General features: G+C 44.9%; 1 protein-coding gene across 3 annotated transcripts in view; it reads left to right on the top strand.

The window, feature by feature from the left end:
* Positions 1-18,917, top strand: part of LOC139370744 (vitamin D3 receptor B-like) — a 74,443-nt gene that overhangs the window by 22,481 nt on the left and 33,045 nt on the right. For all 3 annotated transcript variants that reach the window (XR_011627171.1, XM_071110414.1, XM_071110415.1), the window contains exon 3: positions 18,135-18,282. Coding sequence is in view for 2 of the 3 variants with exons in the window: in XM_071110414.1 (XP_070966515.1) it covers positions 18,135-18,282 (148 nt within the window). In the remaining variant the exon portion in view is untranslated. The remainder of the gene's footprint in view (positions 1-18,134; positions 18,283-18,917) is intronic.

Genomic DNA, 18,917 nt, shown 5'->3' with positions numbered 1-18,917 from the left:
CCCACTATTGCGACCTGTACGCTCTCGTTGCTTGGCCCTCGCTTCATACTCGTCGCAAAACCCACTGGCTACTGGTTATCTACAAGTCTCTGCTAGGTAAAGCCCCGCCTTATCTCAGCTCACTGGTCACCATAGCAGCACCCACTCGTGGCACGCACTCCAGCAGGTATATCTCACTGGTCACCCCCAAAACCAATTTCTCCTTTGGTCATCTTTCCTTCCAGTTCTCTGCTGCAAATGACTGGAACGAACTGCAAAAATCTCTGAAGCTGGAGACTCATATCTCCCTCACTAGCTTTAAGCACCAGCTGTCAGAGCAGCTCACAGATCACTGCACCTGTACATAGCCTATCTGTAAACAGCCCATCTATCTACCTACCTCATCTCCATACAGTATTTATTTATTTATCTTGCTCCTTTGCACCCCAGTATCTCTACTTGCACATTCATCTTCTGCACATCTCGTGTGCAGACATCCCGTCAGTTGAGGATGCCTGGTCATTCTTTAAAAGTAACTTCCTCACCATTTTAGATAAGCATGCTCCGTTCAAAAAATGCTGAACTAAGAACAGATATAGCCCTTGGTTCACTCCAGACTTGACTGCCCTCGACCAGCACAAAAACATCCTGTGGCGGACTGCAATAGCATCGAATAGTCCCCGCGATATGCAACTGTTCAGGGAAGTCAGGAACCAATACACGCAGTCAGTCAGGAAAGCCAAGGCAAGCTTCTTCAGGCAGAAATTTGCATCCTGTAGCTCAAACTCCAAAAAGTTCTGGGACACTGTAAAGTCCATGGAGAACAAGAGCACCTCCTCCCAGCTGCCCACTGCACTGAGGGTAGGTAACACGGTCACCACCGATAAATTAATGATTATCGAAAACTTCAACAAGCATTTCTCAACGGCTGGCCATGCCTTCCTCCTGGCTACTCCAACCTCGGCCAACAGCTCCGCCCCCCGCAGCTACTCGCCCAAGCCTCTCCAGGTTTTCCTTTAACCAAATCCAGATAGTAGATGTTCTGAAAGAGCTGCAAAACCTGGACCCGTACAAATCAGCTGGGCTTGACAATCTGGACCCTCTATTTCTGAAACTATCCGCCGCCATTGTCGCAACCCCTATTACCAGCCTGTTCAACCTCTCTTTCATATCGTCTGAGATCCCCAAGGATTGGAAAGCTGCTGCAGTCATCCCCCTCTTCAAAGGGGGTGACACCCTGGACCCAAACTGTTACAGACCTATATCCATCCTGCCCTGCCTATCTAAGGTCTTCGAAAGCCAAGTCAACAAACAGGTCACTGACCATCTCGAATCCCACCGTACCTTGTCCGCTGCGCAATCTGGTTTCCGAGTCGGTCACGGATGCACCTCAGCCACGCTCAAGGTACTAAACGATATCATAACCAACATCGATAAAAGACAGTACTGTGCAGCCGTCTTCATCGACCTGGCCAAGGCTTTCGACTCTGTCAATCACCATATTCTCAGTAGCTTCGGTTTTTCTAATGACTGCCTTGCCTGGTTCACCAACTACTTTGCAGACAGAGTTCAATGTGTCAAATCGGTCCTCTGGCAGTCTCTATAGGGGTGCCACAAGGTTCAATTCTCGGGCCGACTCTTTTCTCTGTATATATCAATGATGTTGCTCTTGCTGCGGGCGATTCCCTGATCCATCTCTACGCAGACGACACCATTCTGTATACTTCTGGCCCTTCCTTGGACACTGTGCTATCTAACCTCCAAACGAGCTTCAACGCCATACAACACTCCTTCCGTGGCCTCCAATTGCTCTTAAACGCTGGTAAAACCAAATGCATGCTTTTCAACCGTTTGCTGCCTGCACCCTCACGCCCGACTAGCATCACCACCCTGGATGGTTCCGACCTAGAATATGTGGACATCTATAAGTACCTAGGTGTCTGGCTAGACTGTAAACTCTCCTTCCAGACTCATATCAAACATCTCCAATCTAAAATCAAATCTAGAGTCGGCTTTCTATTCCGCAACAAAGCCTCCTTCACTCACGCCGCCAAACTTACCCTAGTAAAACTGACTATCCTACCGATCCTCGACTTCGGCGATGTCATCTACAAAATAGCTTCCAATACTCTACTCAGCAAACTGGATGCAGTTTATCACAGTGCCATCCGTTTTGTTACTAAAGCACCTTATACAACCCACCACTGCGACCTGTAAGCTCTAGTCGGCTGGCCCTCGCTACATATTCGTCGCCAGACCCACTGGCTCCAGGTCATCTACAAGTCCATGCTAGGTAAAGCTCCGCCTTATCTCAGTTCACTGATCACGATGGCAATACCCACGCTCTCCAGCAGGTGTATCTCACTGATCATCCCTAAAGCCAACACCTCATTTGGCCGCCTTTCGTTCCAGTTCTCTGCTGCCGAATTGCAAAAATCGCTGAAGTTGGAGACTTTTTCTCCCTCACCAACTTTAAACATCTGCTATCTGAGCAGCTAACTGATCGCTGCAGCTGTACATAGTCTTTCGGTAAATAGCCCACCCAATTTACCTACCCCATCTTCATACTGTTTATATTTATTTACTTTTCTGCTCTTTTGCACACCAGTATCTCTACCTGTACATGACCATCTGATAATTTATCACTCCAGTGTTAATCTGCAAAATTGTAATTATTCGCCTACCTCCTCATGCCTTTTGCACACAATGTATATAGACTCTCTTTTTTTTCTTTTTTTCTACTGTGTAATTGACTTGTTAATTGTTTACTCCATGTGTAACTCTGTGTTGTCTGTTCACACTGCTATGCTTTATCTTGGCCAGGTCGCAGTTGTAAATGAAAACTTGTTCTCAACTAGCCTACCTGGTTAAATAAAGAAAAATCTACCATTCCAGTGTTTAAATTGCTATATTGTAATTACTTCGCCACCATGGCCTATTTATTGCCTTAACTCCCTTATCTTACCTCATTTGCACTCACTGTACCTATACTTTTTGTTTTCTTTTGTTCTGCTCTATTATTGACTATGTTTTGTTTACTCCATGTGTAACTCTGTTGTTGTATGTGTCACACTGCTTTGCTTTATCTTGGCCAGGTCGCAGTTGCAAATGAGAACTTGTTCTCAACTAGCCTACCTGGTTAAATAAAGGTGAAATAAATCAAAAATAAATCAAAAATTCCCGTAGCTATCATCTTCCACTTGAAATGGCACGTCGTACTCGATTTTGCGGCCTAGCGTGTAATTATAGCGCGCCTCGCCGCTTGCACATCTTAACCACCACTTCATATCTCTCTCGTGAGTTATTTCACTAGACCAGGGCTGTGTGATGACTGCTGTATGACAGGGTTTCCTTTAACACTTGATTCATCAGGTAAAGTCATTGATTGGCCAAACATTTCACACACGTGGTTACCACGTTTGAATTCGGATTACCCTACACTCAACCTTAACCCTACAGTGATACAAAAACCTCACCATACTGTGCAGACCAGGATATTTTCATTTCAAATGGCCCTTTCCAGCTTGGTTCCAGCGACTATGGTGGGGGAGTAACCAGGCCAGCTCAGTACAGCTCTGTTTGGCTTGGTTTGGCCCTATTGTGTGAAACAGGCACTTGTTCCCCCAACCAATGAGATCCCGGCACCTGAGACCCTATAGTGACACTGTACAGTGAGGGACCTTTGACCCCCTGACCCATGGCGTGAGGGGGCGTGTCAGACACTGCTCCAGTCAGTTTGTAACATGTCACCCCGTCCACTTTCGTGGCCCCCGTCTGCCATAGGTCGTCCCACTCCTTCCTGTACAGTCAATGTATACAATGGCCCGATTGGCCAGGATGTGGGAAAAAAAGGGGCCTCCATCTCCCTCGCACTCCATCAACACACATCACACACATTACACACACACCACAAGACAAGTCCCACACATCACACCACACTAGCCATTAGGCCATTCCGCATTCCGGAATACAAACGCAGGCCGCACCCTTTTCATTTTTATTGCTGATAGATCTAAAGAAGATAAATAGTTGTCGAGAGATGTGTTGTGTTTTATTTTTAGCAATTTTACCCGGCACTCTGTGTGTAGCTAGCTATATTTTTAGCCGCCGTTTGAATAACACAAAAAACAGTCTGTTTGTCCTCTTCACTACTCTGTTCCCTCATGCTGTTTGCCCACTGGTCCTTTTCCTGGGCTGCCTCCAACTCCTGCTCCGTATCCGCATCAGGCACACTGGGGCTTTGTGACACACAATGTCACTGAGACAAGGAGGTCACCACCGCCACCGCTCCCTCATTCTCTCGCTGTCCATTTCTCTCTCTGATTCAGATTTTCTCGCCTTCCATCTCTATCTATTTTAATCCATCTCTGTCGCTTTGGCTCTGTTTGCCGATTTCTGACACTATTCTTTCTCGGTTTGTCGTGGTGTCTGATGAGCTTCCCTTCTCTTATTCGGACCTCTCTCTAGCTCCCTCTCTTACTCTTTCATACTCTCCATAGTTCTGTCTGTCTGTCCGTCTGTCTGTCTGTACCTCGCTCCCTCCCTCCCTCCCTCCTACGCTAGCTCTGCAGCCCGTGGGCTGCCACTTCCTCTCCCTGGCTGTCAACAGCGAGAGGCCATTTAGAGGGCAGCAGCGGAGGTTTCAGGCCAATAGTCCCTGTAGAGAAGCAACAGTGCCTGTCAGCATCCCAAATGGCACCCTATTCCCTATATAGTGCCCTACTTTTGACCAGAGCCCTGGTCAAAGGTAGAGCACTATATAGGATATAGGGAGCCGTTTGGGACGTACACCCTAAAGTCGTGACTCATTGAAGTAATAGTATAGTTGTCAGGAGGAGCGCAATTGCCCTGTGTCTCATTCACAATTCATTTGGTAATTAGATGAAGGGATTCTAGAGGAAATAGGTATTAATGAACATTTGAATCAATGCCGTTCATGTGTGGCAGGAATTCCTAGCGTCAAGCTCAAGGGGGCGCAGGAGATGGCTACCCAACATGTGGAGTGTCCAAGATTCCAAGGTAACAACAAGGGTTCTGGGTCCCAAATGGCACCCTATTCCCAATACAGTGCCATTTGTACAGAACCATATGGGCCCTGGGCAAAAGTAGTGCACTATAAAGGGAATAGGATGACATTTGGGGCTGATCCATGTTGTTATCTTGGAATCTTGGACGCTCCACATGTTGAGTAGCCAGTTGTTTACTGGAACAGCTAGGCTGTGAAATTATTGATGTATGCCACGTTGACCGCTCAACTTTGACCACACCGCACGGAGGGAAACGTATTCATGAGAGTGAATATTCATGTAAAAAAATTGTGATTGATTCCAAGATGTTGTCTCTTTGGTCGCTTAAGAGAAACCATCACAGCTGTTTTTCAAATTGGACTCTTCTAGTGTGTTCAGAAGCCCAACCAACCACATATTGCAAATCTTTGAGGCAGAATTTTTTGTTTACTGATTACGAATGTACCTTGAGATATTGTTTCCATTGTTTAGGGCAGAGGTCATCAACTAGATTCGGCCGTGGGCCGATTATTTTATTGAGCGGATGGTCAGGGGTCCGAAACGAATATAATAATTTCAAACCTTGCTTACATTTGTATAAGATCACATATATCTCTCTATTATGCGTGGGAATACTTTGGGACAGATTTTTCAACATTCAAATCAGTTGGAGCTGATTTGCTGGTGTTTTTACAGTCTTTTATGTCCAACTATTTTTTTTAAAGTAAGAAAAAATATATACACATGAGTATACAAAACATTAAGAACACCTGCTCTTTCCATGACAGACTGACCAGGTGAATCCAGGTGAAAGTTATGATCCGTTATTGATGTCACTTGTTAAATCCACTTCAATCAGTGTAGATGAAGGGGAGGAGACAGGTTAAAGAAGGACTTTAAAGCCTTGAGACAATTGATACCTGGATTGTGTATTTGTGCCATTAAGAGGGTGAATGGGCAAGACCTTTGAACAGGGTTATGGTATGGTAGTAGTTGCCAGTTGCACCTGTTTGTGTCAAGAAATGCAACGCTGATTGGTTTTTACGGTCAACAGCTTCCCGTGTTTAGTGGTGTAAAATACTTAAGTAAAAATACTTTAAAGTACTAAAGGGGTATCTGTACTTTACTATTTATATTTTCGACTACTTTTACTTTTACTTCACTACATTCCTAAAGAAAGTAATGTACTTTTTATCCATATATTTTCCCTAGACACCCAAAAGTACTCGTTACATTTTGAATGCTAAGCATGACAGGAAAATGGTACAATTCACACAATAATCAAGACAACATCCCTGGTTGTCATCCATACTGCCTCTGATCAGGCGGACTCACTAAGCACACATTCATTCTTTGTAAATTATGTGTTGGAGTGTGCCCCTAGCTATCCGTAAGTAAAAAACAATGAGAAACGGGTGCTATCTGGTTTGCTTAATGTAAGGAATTTGAAATGATTTATATTTTTACTTTTGATAATTAAGTATATTTAAAACCATATACTTTTAGATTTTTAATAAAGTAGTATTTTACTGGGTGGCTTTCATTTTTACTCGAGTCATTTTCTATTAAGTATCTTTACTTTTACTCAAGAATGACAATTGGGTACTTTTTCCGACACTGCCTGTGTGTATAAAGAATGATCAATATTAGGAAGGTGTTCCTAATATTTTGTATACTTAGTATATTTATTTTTACTTGGGGGGGGGGGGGGGGGGAAATAAAATCCCCGGACGCCATTTGGGGTACCCTGGTTTAGGGTTTTGTTGTTGGGCCCTGGCCCAACTCTTGTATGGTAATCAAATCTCACAGAGTGTGTCTTTAGCACTGTTGTCACACCGGATTAAAGTCAGTTCTAGTCTTGAACCGACTCAGTGGTCACGTGCTGTAGAGATACCTGAGCTTACCACGAGCAGCTCGCCAATCAAGTAGAAAATGTGTAACGCAAAGTGAACGTGACACACTTTATATAGACGACAGTAAGGCCGTGTTATCTCTTGTAGCTCCTTGGCCTAGATTCAAGCCAAGATCCCAGAGAGTCGCTTTAAGTGTGTCACTTTCTATGCATCTCTGCAATGTAACATTCAAGAACACAATTACGCAACGCTTCGCTAACTAAACCCAAGGAATGCTCTCCTCTCCGTCTTTGTACCAGCACGATAAACGTGTATTTTCATTGCTATCCCTCACCTATCCCTGACCTATCCCTGACCTATCCCTGACCTGGATTGGCTCCGGTAATGGCAGACATCAATGGCCAATTAGCTGTAGGTGTCCTACCATTACATGTGATAACGCAGTAGAAGCTAGTAACTACCCTGACCTATGGATCTCCCATTGTTTTATGGCTTGGCGTAGGTTGACTGCTTCTTATCACATGTGGAAGAGGGACTTTCCACCAGGCAGCACTAAGTAACCAGGGGACTCTATCCCATGATAAAAACGGTGCATTGCAGTATTTATGCAAACAGCAGCGCATATCAACACCCTGACCATAATTCCAACGGGGATTGAAACGTCCATGTCTGATTGTGTCTGAGTCGGGACTGGGAGCATATCAGCGTTACAGACATACACTTCCATCCCGTTAGCGGTTCAACATCGGTACCGGTGGGATTTCCTCTTTTGTTGGCATAAACAATACCCTTTTTTTTCTCCCATTGTCAAAGGGACATAAGGCTTTGCAATGTAAACGGAGCGGGTAGTCTCCACTTACAGTTGACCTACATTACATGTCATACTGTACTACCACGACCTGTTTGTGAATTAGCAGTAGTCGTGTAAACAAAAGCCACTGCATGAACATATATTGGCGACTTGATTGATACTGCTCCCACATCTGACCAGGACCTTACATTGTCTGAATATGAATTCATCAAAACTGGGATGGGGGCACAGGTTTTTCTTATTATTATTTACCGTTTCCCCTCTTCCGTGTTGGGTACTAGTGGCAGCAGGTCTGCAGTAATAGACTCATTCATTATTTAGAGCTCCACTGTACGCTCTTGTGAGTTTAGTCTAATGGGTTGTCAGGGCCGAGTTGAATCACAATGGATCGAATTTCTCTGATAGAGTGGAACGGCATCGAATAAGTAATTAATAATAATGTTTTCATAATAAGTGTCTGTTCACTGATTTGTCAAACTTGGGGTGAGTCAGAAGGTTGGACCTCGGCCTTGAATGTGCTGATAAGTATGTGTTGTATGTAAGTATGTGGTTGTTGCCTATGTGTTGTTTATTGTATGGTTGTGCAGCAGTAGTGCCAAATTGCCAATGTAATATAGGCCTACACATCTATGTGTTACATTTGCCTTTAGCGCTTGTATGAACCGGTTGAACGAGAGTGGCTAACCTAAACTCAGCACGAAAAAAAAGAAACGCCCCTTTTTCAGGACCCTGTCTTTCAAAGATCATTTGTAAACATCCAAATAACTCCACAGATCTTCATTGTAAAGGGTTTAAACACTGTTTACCATGCTTGTTCAATGAACCATAAACAATGAATGAACATGCACCTGTGGAACGGTCGTTAAGACACTAACAGCTTACAGACGGTAGGCAATTAAGGTTACAGTTATGAAAACTTAGGACACTAAAGAGGCCTTTCTACTGACTCTGAAAAACACAGAAAGAAAGATGCCCAGGGTCCCTGCTCATCTGTGTGAACGTGCCTTAGACATGCTGCAAGGAGGCATGAGGACTGCGGATGTGGCCAGGGCAATACATTTCAATGTCTGTACTGTGAGACGCCAAAGACAGCGCTACAGGGAGACAGGACAGACAGCTGATCGTCCTCGCAGTGGCAGGCCACGTGTAACAACACCTGCACAGGATCGGTACATCCGAACATCACACCTGCTGTACAGGTACTGGATGGCAACAACAACTGCCCGAGTTACACCAGGAACACACAATCCCTCCATCAGTGCTCAGACTGTCTGCAATAGGCTGAGAGAGGCTGGACTGAGGGCTTATAGGCCTGTTGTAAGGCAGGTCCTCACCAGACATCACCGGCAACAACGTCGACTATGGGCACAAACCCACAGTAGCTGGACCAGACAGGACTGGCAAAAAGTGCTCTTCATTGACGAGTCATGGTTTTGTCTCACCAGGGGTGATGGTCGGATTCGCTTTTATCATTGAAGGAATGAGCGTTACACTGAGGCCTGTACTCTGGAGCAGGATCGATTTGGAGGTGGATGGTTCGTCATGTTCTGGGGCGGTGTGTCACAGCATCATCGGACTGAGCTTGTTGTCATTGCAGGCTGTGCGTTACAGGGAAGATCCTCCTCCCTCATGTGGTACCCTTCCTGCAGGCTCATCCTGACATGACCCTCCAGCATGACAATGCCACCAGCCACACTGCTCGTTCTGTGCATGATTTCCTGCAAGACAGGAATGTCAGTGTTCTGCCATGGCCAGCGAAGAGCCTGGATCTCAATCCCATTGAGCACATCTGGTACCTGTTGGATTGGAGGGTGAGGGCTAGGGCCCTTCCCCCCAGAAATGTCCGGGAACTTTCAGGTGCCTTGGTGGGTTAACATCTCTCAGCAAGAACTGGCAAATCTGGTGCAGTCCATGAGGAGGAGATGCACCACAGTACTTAATGCAGTTGGTGGCCACACTGTTACACAGACTGTTACTTTTGATTTGGACTCCCCCTTTTGTTCAGGGACACATTATTCAATTTCTGTTAGTCATATGTCTGTGGAACTTGTTCAGTTTATGTCTCAGTTGTTGATTCTTGTTATGTTCATACAAATATTTGCACATGTTAAGTTTGCTGAAAACAAACGCAGTTGACAGTGAGAGGACGTTTATTTTTTTGCTGGGTTTATATGTTAGGTTGTGGATGTGCAAGTCTACAGGATATTTTCAAATGCCTAACTTCACAAAAACTCAGCAAGACTCCGGAAGACCTCCCTTCTTGCACTGTATGTGTGACACTGAAGTGTTTATTGTCCTTAAAATAAGCAATTTTCCCATGAAATCAGTGTTATTAAGAAACGAATGACCTGGAAAGCTGAGACCTGGGGGAGAAACAGGAAACGTGGTCAACTTTGTCTGCACAACTGTATTTTCATTCTATCTTCCTGTTTGCATTGGGAATGTCCTGTTTTGGGGGTTAACCATATGTTAAACAAAGCCTACAAATAATAGACTACAAATAATGAATCGGTAATATCATTTTTGTATCCAGATGATAATAGGTCTATACACTAGCCTACACTTTGCAATATTACTGTCTACTTTCCTATGATATGCTTTGATTTAGGCTACTATTGTACTTAATGTATTTTGTGTGGACAGCTAGGAATTTGAGCCAGTTTGTTGTTTCGTAACATCCATGGAAATGATCATATTGTAGGCTAAATACTGTCCTTATCTATATTTAGACACCGATAAGCCATATCATAAATGATCGTATTGTAGGCTAAATACTGTCCTTATCTATTTTTAGCCACCAATAAGCCATATCATAAATGATCGTATTGTAGGCTAAATACTGTCCTTATCATAAATGATCATATTGTAGGCTAAATACTGTTCTCAACCATATCAAAAATTATCATATTGTAGACTAATACTGTCCTTATCCACATCATAAATGATCATATTGTAGGCTAAATACTGTCCTTATCTATATTTAGCGACCAATAAGCCATATCATAAATTTGCAATATAGTCCGTGGCCCTGCTCTTTAAACATATGAATGTTTAGTGCATTATTGATATGCTTTGATTCCACTATTTGCCAATTTCTCCCCTGCCCTAAAATGGCCTCCCAGTTGCCTGGTGAAGCCAGCTTGTTGTTGTTCTCTGTGACCGTTGACCCTTTGCGTGTACTTTACCTCAGCCCTCGTGAAAGGCGAGGGCTATTTGGGAGGGGGAGTGTGGGGAAAAAGTGAGCTCGGGTGGGGGGGGGGGAGAACAACTGAGGACGAGACACAAGATCTGTACAGTAAAACAATCTGGGGTAGAAAACAAGACACTCTTGACTGTTCCATCACACAAGGCCCAGTCCCATCACCTCCGTAAAACAGTTGAGATGTTTGCTTATATTTTATAGTGTCACATCAAAGCAGACATGGCCACAGAGTGCTCTGGACAATCTTAGCTGAGAGAAGCCGACGCCCACATTTCATGTCGCAACGAGTGGTGTTAAATTGTCGTGTGCAGCTGTCAAGTCCGTCACGGTGTTGATTCAAACTGTCACCGCTCTTTGGTGGTGTTGATGAGTAGAAGTCTCATACCGTGTCATGGTATTGAGTGTTGCTTTCTCACTGGGGCTGTGATATTGACTGGATCTCCCAATCTGTGTTACACCGTTAAGTAGAGCTGTCGTTCTGCGTTTACGGTGTGGAGGCAAGCCCTCCAGCTGTTCAGCTGTTCTTCGTCGTAAAAACAATCTGCTTCATAGTCGAGTGGTTCGGCAAAGTGTTCACTCATCAACATTGGGTCTTTCCTTGCCATGGTTTTCATAGCAAAGGCTAGCTCAGGCCATCTGCTAACCATAGTCACACAAATATTTGTTTGCTTTTCCGAGGATGGCATACGCTGAGTGTACAAAACATTAGGAACAGCCTCGAATTCTTCGGGGCATGGACTACAAGGTGTCTAACACGTTCCACAGGGATGCTGGCCCATGTTTACTCCAATGCTTCCCACAGGTTTGTCAAGTTAATACACAATGGAAACTGTTGAGTGTGAAAAACCCAGCAGCGATGCAGTTCTGGACACCTGGCAGCTACTACCATACCCTGTTCGCAGGCACTTCAGGTGACGTCAATAAGGGATCATAGCGTTCGCCTGGATTCACCTGGTCAGTCTATGTCATGGAATTGTTTTGTACACTCAATGTATATCAGTACTCCTACTCTGTCATGCTTGATACATATAGACCTACAGTATATGTATCAAGATGTGTTTTTGGGGGGGGGGGGGGGGGGTTTAGCACCTATGTTTTTAGACATCCAGGTTTGCAGCAAGTGATGATGGAGAGCTCTGTCAAAACGGCTTAAATTATTCAACGTGCCTCCTTACCCAATTGCTCGTGATTTGTGAGTTTGTTTATATTTATGTCGGTACAGTATTGAGATTCTGTCACCGTCCTTTTGTCTCCCCTCCATCCCCCCTCCATCCATCCCTCCATCCCCCCTCCATCCATCCCTCCATCTCTGCCTCTGCTTTCCTTTCACTCGTTGGCAGTGGAAAGGAATGAGAAAAAGCTTTGTAAAGGATAGTGATTGTTTGTTTATGGGGGTGCTACCCATGCGGTGACATGGTTCCCCCCCCCCCCCCCCTCACAGACACTCTTAAGTGAAATTGATACTCTGCGTACTATGTAATCAAATGTAACTCAGACCCGACATTTGGACTGGAACAAGGGTTTTTCCACTTTAATCCTTCCGGGTAATATTCCAAGCCCCAGGACAAATGAAGACACTGGAGTTCACCTCTACACTAAGTCAATTGAAGACTCCACCATGATGGCAGTGTAGATACAGACCGTTATACTGGCAAAATGTCGGCACAGCCGACATAAAGTGGCCTCTTACCTGTTTTTAGTCTTCATTTGGAGGACGAGGCAAAGGAGCAAGGTTTAACTTTTGAAAAACATACCATGTCCCTCCACACAAAGCATATTGTCCCGTGTAGCTCAGTTGGTAGAGGCATGGCTCTTGCTACGCCAGGTTGTGGGTTTGATTCCCACGGTGGACCAGTATGAATTTTTTGGGGAAAATGTATGCACTCACTACTGTAAGTCTCTCTGGATAAGAGTGTATGCTAAATTACTAAAATATAAAATGTTTAAGCTGGAAATGCAATTTGTACAAAAAATTTGAGTGAAGGGCATTGAAGGTTGAGCCATCAGAAACACGTTTGTAAAATGTTTATCTGGTTTTCAGTCACCTCGGTCTAAGAAGGCCATTTGCATTTCCATTGGACTCACTCGAGAGCAAGAGAGCTGTCCTCAACGGTGACTTGACTGGGATATTGGCCACTGGTGGCCTGTGACACTTCTTGACTTAATACCTTTTGCTCTTTGGGAAGCATAGGTCATTCACAAACTTCCTCCAGTGTGTTCATTGTTGGGCAGTTTTTCTTTGCTTTTTTTCTAGGATGATCCTGCCACTTGAAGTTCTGTCTTTATTTTGTACCTTTATTTAACTAGGCTAGTCAGTTAAGAACACATTTTTATTTTCAACGACAGCCTAGGAACAGTGGGCTAACTGCCTGTTCAGGGGCAGAACGACAGATGTGTACCTTGTCAGCTCGGGGATTTGAACTTGCAACCTAGTTACTAGTCCAACGCTCTAACCACTAGGCTACCCTGCCGCCTCGTCTTTACAGATCTTCGTCAGCTGTTCCTGGGTCTTCCTGGTTTCCAATATGGTCTCCAGGTTAGAGCTTGTCTGGTTATGTTGTTGAGTCGTTTTCTTAAGGTGTGCCCGATCCAGCCTCATTTCCTGCATTTTATTTGAGTGTCAATATGTTCTTGCTGTGCGATTTTCCCAGAGATTTTTCATTCCTTATGATGTTTGGCCAATATACCTAATGTCATTCTTGGTGAGTTTGGACATTTACGAGCAAATGTGAACGAGAGACATTGTGCAAATGAACAAGGTTTGACGCATGCAGTGCTGGCTCTCCATGCAGCATGTCTACGGGCTGTCTGTGTGGAGTCTGGAGTCGCTAGGGCAACGGGCCTGCTCGCTCTGCCTGGAGAAGAGGGGGGAGGAGCAGACAGGCTGAGAGCAGAGAGGAGAAAATAACTCATCCAAAGGGCTTTGCCTTCTCAAACACGGCCGAAAGCTAACACAGTCTGTCGCCTTATTAATTCAGCCACTTACTTAGATAGCAAGTTAAACTAGGGGTCGTGTCAAACAAGTAATTATGCATTTTTCACTCAGGAAAAAAATGCATAATTACATATCTTGCCGCGTTTTGTAAACACAGATCTAAAATGCTTCTTATTGTAATTTCTGCTCGGCATCAGACTCATTTTGTGCTTCAGTTGCACTTCTAATTCTCAACTTGGATGAGAATTCAAGAACTGGCGTTCTATCAGCAGACGGAACTCAGAATGATGTGTAGCTTCTTTTCTCCTGTACTTTTCTCAGTGTAGCCAGCCTGTTTTTCTCAGGTAAAACGCAAGATTAACTTTAAGCAAAACATTATGATAGGACAAAACATTAGGAATGTGATGGCCATGCATAGTTTTATCAAAAATAATACCTTTTTTTTCCCATTATAAGCTCATTTACTTGTGTGGCTGCCAGCCAAATAACATTGTACTTCAGTTGTCATCTGATGAAATTTAAGCTATTTTTATGCCAAATGTGTCGCACTAATGTATTTTCTGTGAAGGAAAACTATAGTTGCACGTCCCTGATCACTCTATTGAAGAAAAATAAACACTGTTGACTTTCAACATAAAACGCGACCTCTGCCAGTACACAGCTGGACTCACCTGCTCCCTCTTTCTCCCGTTGTGCTAATTACACGCAAACACACATGACTGGCTCAAAGGTGCTGGGAAACTAAGTCAGCTTCATAATGGGACAGGTGAAATAAGAACGCAATCTGCGTTATCTCCTAAACGCATTGCACAAGTTGGCTGCAGGTAATTTACTTCAAAAATAGCTACAAATATTAAAAGGTATTGAAAAACGTCAAAGAAATAGTTTTGACGGTGTTGACGGTACTGAAAAAAACATCCCGTGGCCATTTCCAAATAGCTGTATATACCTTATACCACCCAAGCCTAAAAGCCAGTTTTGAGGTTTTGTTCTGTATATGTTGTAAGTCTTGTTCTTCTAGTTGGGTCCACGGTATGCCAACGTTTTATCCTATCGACTGCCATCAGAAAGAGAAGGGGGGACAGCAGGCAGCCCTGTCAAACTCCTGTGTTTATGGGGAAGCTGTTTGTGAGGTGTCCATTGTGTATTCGTCTGCAGGATGACTGTTGATGTAACTGTTGGGTGATGTTGATGAACTTCTTTGGTATGCCGTAGTGTGCCATGAGCTTCCACAAGGTTTCTCGGTCCAGGCCGACGGATGCTGTTTGAAAGTCAATGAATGTGAGGAGTAGAGATGTGTTCCATTCCAGGGTCTGTTCAGCAATGATGCAAATGGTGGCGATGTGGTCGGTACATGATCTATCTGGTCGGAATCCTGCTTGATGGTCTCGGAGTTCTTTGTCCAGTGCTTTTGAAAGTCTTTCCAGGATGATCCTGCTCAAGACTTTTCCTGGCCCAGATAAAAGCATTATGCCCCTGTAGTTATTGTAGCCTCTGAGGTTGCCCTTTTTGGGAAGCTTTACCAAGTGTCCTTGGTACTCTTTCTTCATCCCAAATCTGTCCTAGAAGTTGGAGCAGCATTTGGATTGCTTTCTCAGGGTCTGCTCTGATAGCTTTTGGAGGTATTCCGTCAGGTCTTGGTGCTTTTCTGTTTTTCCGTTTTTGGACGGCTTTGTCTATTTCATGTTTACAGGGCATGTTGGTATGGACCTGAATAGGGTGTTCTGATAAAGGTATGTTGGCTGGCGCTATTGGTGTATCTCCCTAAAGTGTTCTTCCCATCTCTTTTCTTGTTTTGTGAGTGCTTTGCCGCTTTTGTCTATGATTGGTCTGTTGGGTTTCCCTGCCATTTTTCATGTGGTGTCGTAGTGCTCCTTCATGTTGTGTTGAGCTGTTGCCTCTGCTTGGGTCGCTTTTATACCTGTTTGTCCGCCTTGGAGTATCCTTGTTTTGCTTTTGCTGCTCTTGTGCGACTGTTGTTGAGGTTTTGCTTGGCCTGTTTCAAGTTTTGTATTGTCCCAAGACTCTCTTCTGAGATGAATTATTTGTGTTGTCTTGGTGTCCTTCCACTGGATTCCTTGCATGCCTCTGTCCACGCCTTCTTCATTATCTGCCACCTCTGGTCCAGGGTTTTCTCTTCTTCCTCATCAGCTATCAAGAGATTTGAACCCGTTTGTTTGAAAGGTTCATCTGGAGTAGCTCTCTTATGTTCTGGTCTTGGAGTAGGCTGACAAACTGTTTTTTCGTCAGTTTTCAGCATGAGCAGTCCTATTATGAGGTGGTGGTCTGATGCTGCATTTTGCTGATGCATATGAACTCAGCAAAAAAATAAACGTCCTCTCACTGTCAACTGCGTTTATTTTCAGCAAACTTAACATGTGTAAATATTTGTATGAACATAGCAAGAGTCAACAACTGAGACATAAACGGAACAAGTTCCACAGACATGTAACTAACAGAAATGGAATGTGTCCCTGAACAAAATCAAAAGTAACAGTCAGTATCTGGTGTGGCCACCAGCTGCATTAAGTACTGCAGTGCATCTCCTCCTCATGGACTACACCCAATTTGCCAGTTCTTGCTGTGAGATGTTACCCCACACTTCCACCAAGGCACCTGCAAGTTCCCGGACATTTCTGGGGGGAATGGCCCTAGCCCTCACTCTTGAGATCCAGGCTCTTCGCTTGCCATGGCAGAACACTGACATTCCTGTCTTGCAGGAAATCACGCAGAGAACGAGCAGTATGGCTGGTGGCATTGCCATGCTGGAGGGTCATGTCAGGATGGGCCTGCAGGAAGAGTACCACATGAGGGAGGAGGATGTCTTCACTGTAACGTGCAGCGTTGAGATTGCCTGCAATGACAACAAGCTCAGTACGATGATGCTGTGACACACCGTCCCAGACCATGACAGTCCCTCCACCTCCAAATCAATCCCGTGCCAGTTTACCGGCCTCAGTGTAACGCTCATTCCTTCGACGATAAACCCGAATCCGACCATCACCCCTGGTGAGACAAAACCATGACTCGTCAATGAAGAGCACTTTTTGCCAGTCCTGTCTTTTCCAGCGACGGTGGGTTTGTGCCCATAGTCGACGTTGTTGCTGGTGATGTCTGGTGAGGACCTGCCTTACAACAGGCCTACAAGCTCTCAGTCCCGCCTCTCTCAGCCTATTGCGGACAATCTGAGCACTGACGGAGGGATTGTACCTGTCCCGCAGGTGTGATGTTCGGATGTACCGAACATGCATGTTCATTAATTGTTTATGGTTCATTGAACAAGAATGGGAAACAGTGTTTAAAACCTTTACAATGAAGATCTGTGAAGGTATTTGGATTTTTACGAATTGTCTTTGAAAGATAGGGTCCTGAAAAAGGGACTTTTCTTTTTTTGCTGAGTTTAGGATCTACGTATCTGGTTTTCCTTGGTGTGGTCTCGAGATACCTATGTGGCGTTGTGCACTCTTTTGTGTGGGAAGACAATCCCTCCAATGGCAAGGTTGTGGAATGCACAGAAGTCACTGAATTGTTATCTGTGGTTGAAGGGGGGTCAACTGTGCAACTTTCTTTCGGTTTTGGTTGTGCAGCATTGTTCTTGTCTGACTTGAGACACCTTCCTTTTCCAAATCTTGCTGTAGTTTCTTTGTGAATGTTTCTGTAAATGCTATTTACCACTAAGTGGATGATTGGTCCACCTAGCTTTACCAGGGCCCTGTTGGCCAGCGTGTTTCCAGGTTTCCAGACAGGCCTTTATGGTAACCTTAGCGGCCCGGGTGGTAGAGCCACCCACCATGCTTCGCCCTGTCTGGCAATCCCGTACTTTACCTTTACCACCTCCAACGACTCGGACGAGGGGTTGGGTTTTTGAGAGGCGACATTGTTCTGCAATGACCATAGGATTTTGGGCAAGATGTTGTCATGTTTCGTTTCGTTTCGTCAAACAATTTCCACATGCAAATATTTGCTTCCTTCTTCTCTGACACACGCACACACACACACGCACACACACATGATACGAACACACTGATATTTCTGTCTGTCTGATATGTATCTTATTTCAAGATGGTTTGTCTATGCAGCCATACAATTCAACAGTAGACATACATGACCCACAATTCAGCCATAGGTCCGAAGGGGGTCAGAGGACCGGTCACATACTAACCAATCCCACAGTGTGCATTGCAGGTCAACGGTCGTTGATGTGCCTTTTTTCCTTTTCACCTTCTATCGCTCTCTATTTCTCTATCTCCCTCTCTCCCACTCCATCTCACCCCCCTCGCTCATTCTCTCACACTTTCTCTCTCTTGCTCTCTGTCTCTCTTCCTCCTCACTCTCTCTATCTCTGTAGTAATGGAGACTACGGCTGTGAGTACCACCACTCTGGCCAATGATGAGTTTGACAGGAACGTGCCGCGGATCTGCGGTGTGTGCGGGGACAAGGCCTCCGGATTCCACTTCAATGCCATGACCTGCGAGGGCTGCAAGGGCTTCTTCAGGTATGGACAGATGTAAACACATGCACACGCACACACTTCCTGGCAACAACAAGACCCTCCATTGTGGGCCTTGAGCTGCCCAATGACGCGAGCCTACCAGACGAGCTAAATGCCTTTTATGCTCGCTTCGAGGCAAGCAACACTGAAGCATGCATGAGAGCACCAGCTGTTCTGGACAACTGTGTGATCACGCTCTCCGTAGCCGATGTGAGCAAGACCTTTAAACAGGTCAACATTCACAAGGCCGCAGGGCCAATCGGATTACCAGGACGTGTACTGAGAGCATGCACGGACCAACTGGCAAGTGTTTTCACTGACATTTAAAAAAGAAATCCTGACCAAGTGTGTAATACGTAACATGTTTCAAGCAGACCACCATAGTCCCTGTGCCCAAAAAACAAGGTAACCTGCCTAAATGACTACCGCCCTGTAGCACTCATGTCGGTAGCCATGAAGTGCTTTGAAAGGCTGGTCATGGCTCACGTCAACATCATCATCCCGAAAACCCTAGACCCACTCCAATTCACATACCGCCCCAAAAGATCCACAGATGACACAATCTCAATCGCACTCCACACTGCCCTTTCCCACCTGGACAAAAGGAACACATATGTGAGAATGCTGTTCATTGACTA

This window comes from Oncorhynchus clarkii, chromosome 17, assembly GCF_045791955.1.
Source record: "Oncorhynchus clarkii lewisi isolate Uvic-CL-2024 chromosome 17, UVic_Ocla_1.0, whole genome shotgun sequence".
Taxonomy (NCBI): Eukaryota; Metazoa; Chordata; class Actinopteri; order Salmoniformes; family Salmonidae; genus Oncorhynchus; species Oncorhynchus clarkii.
Note: the sequence above shows the minus strand (reverse complement) of the source record. Positions and strands in the feature narration are given on the sequence as shown.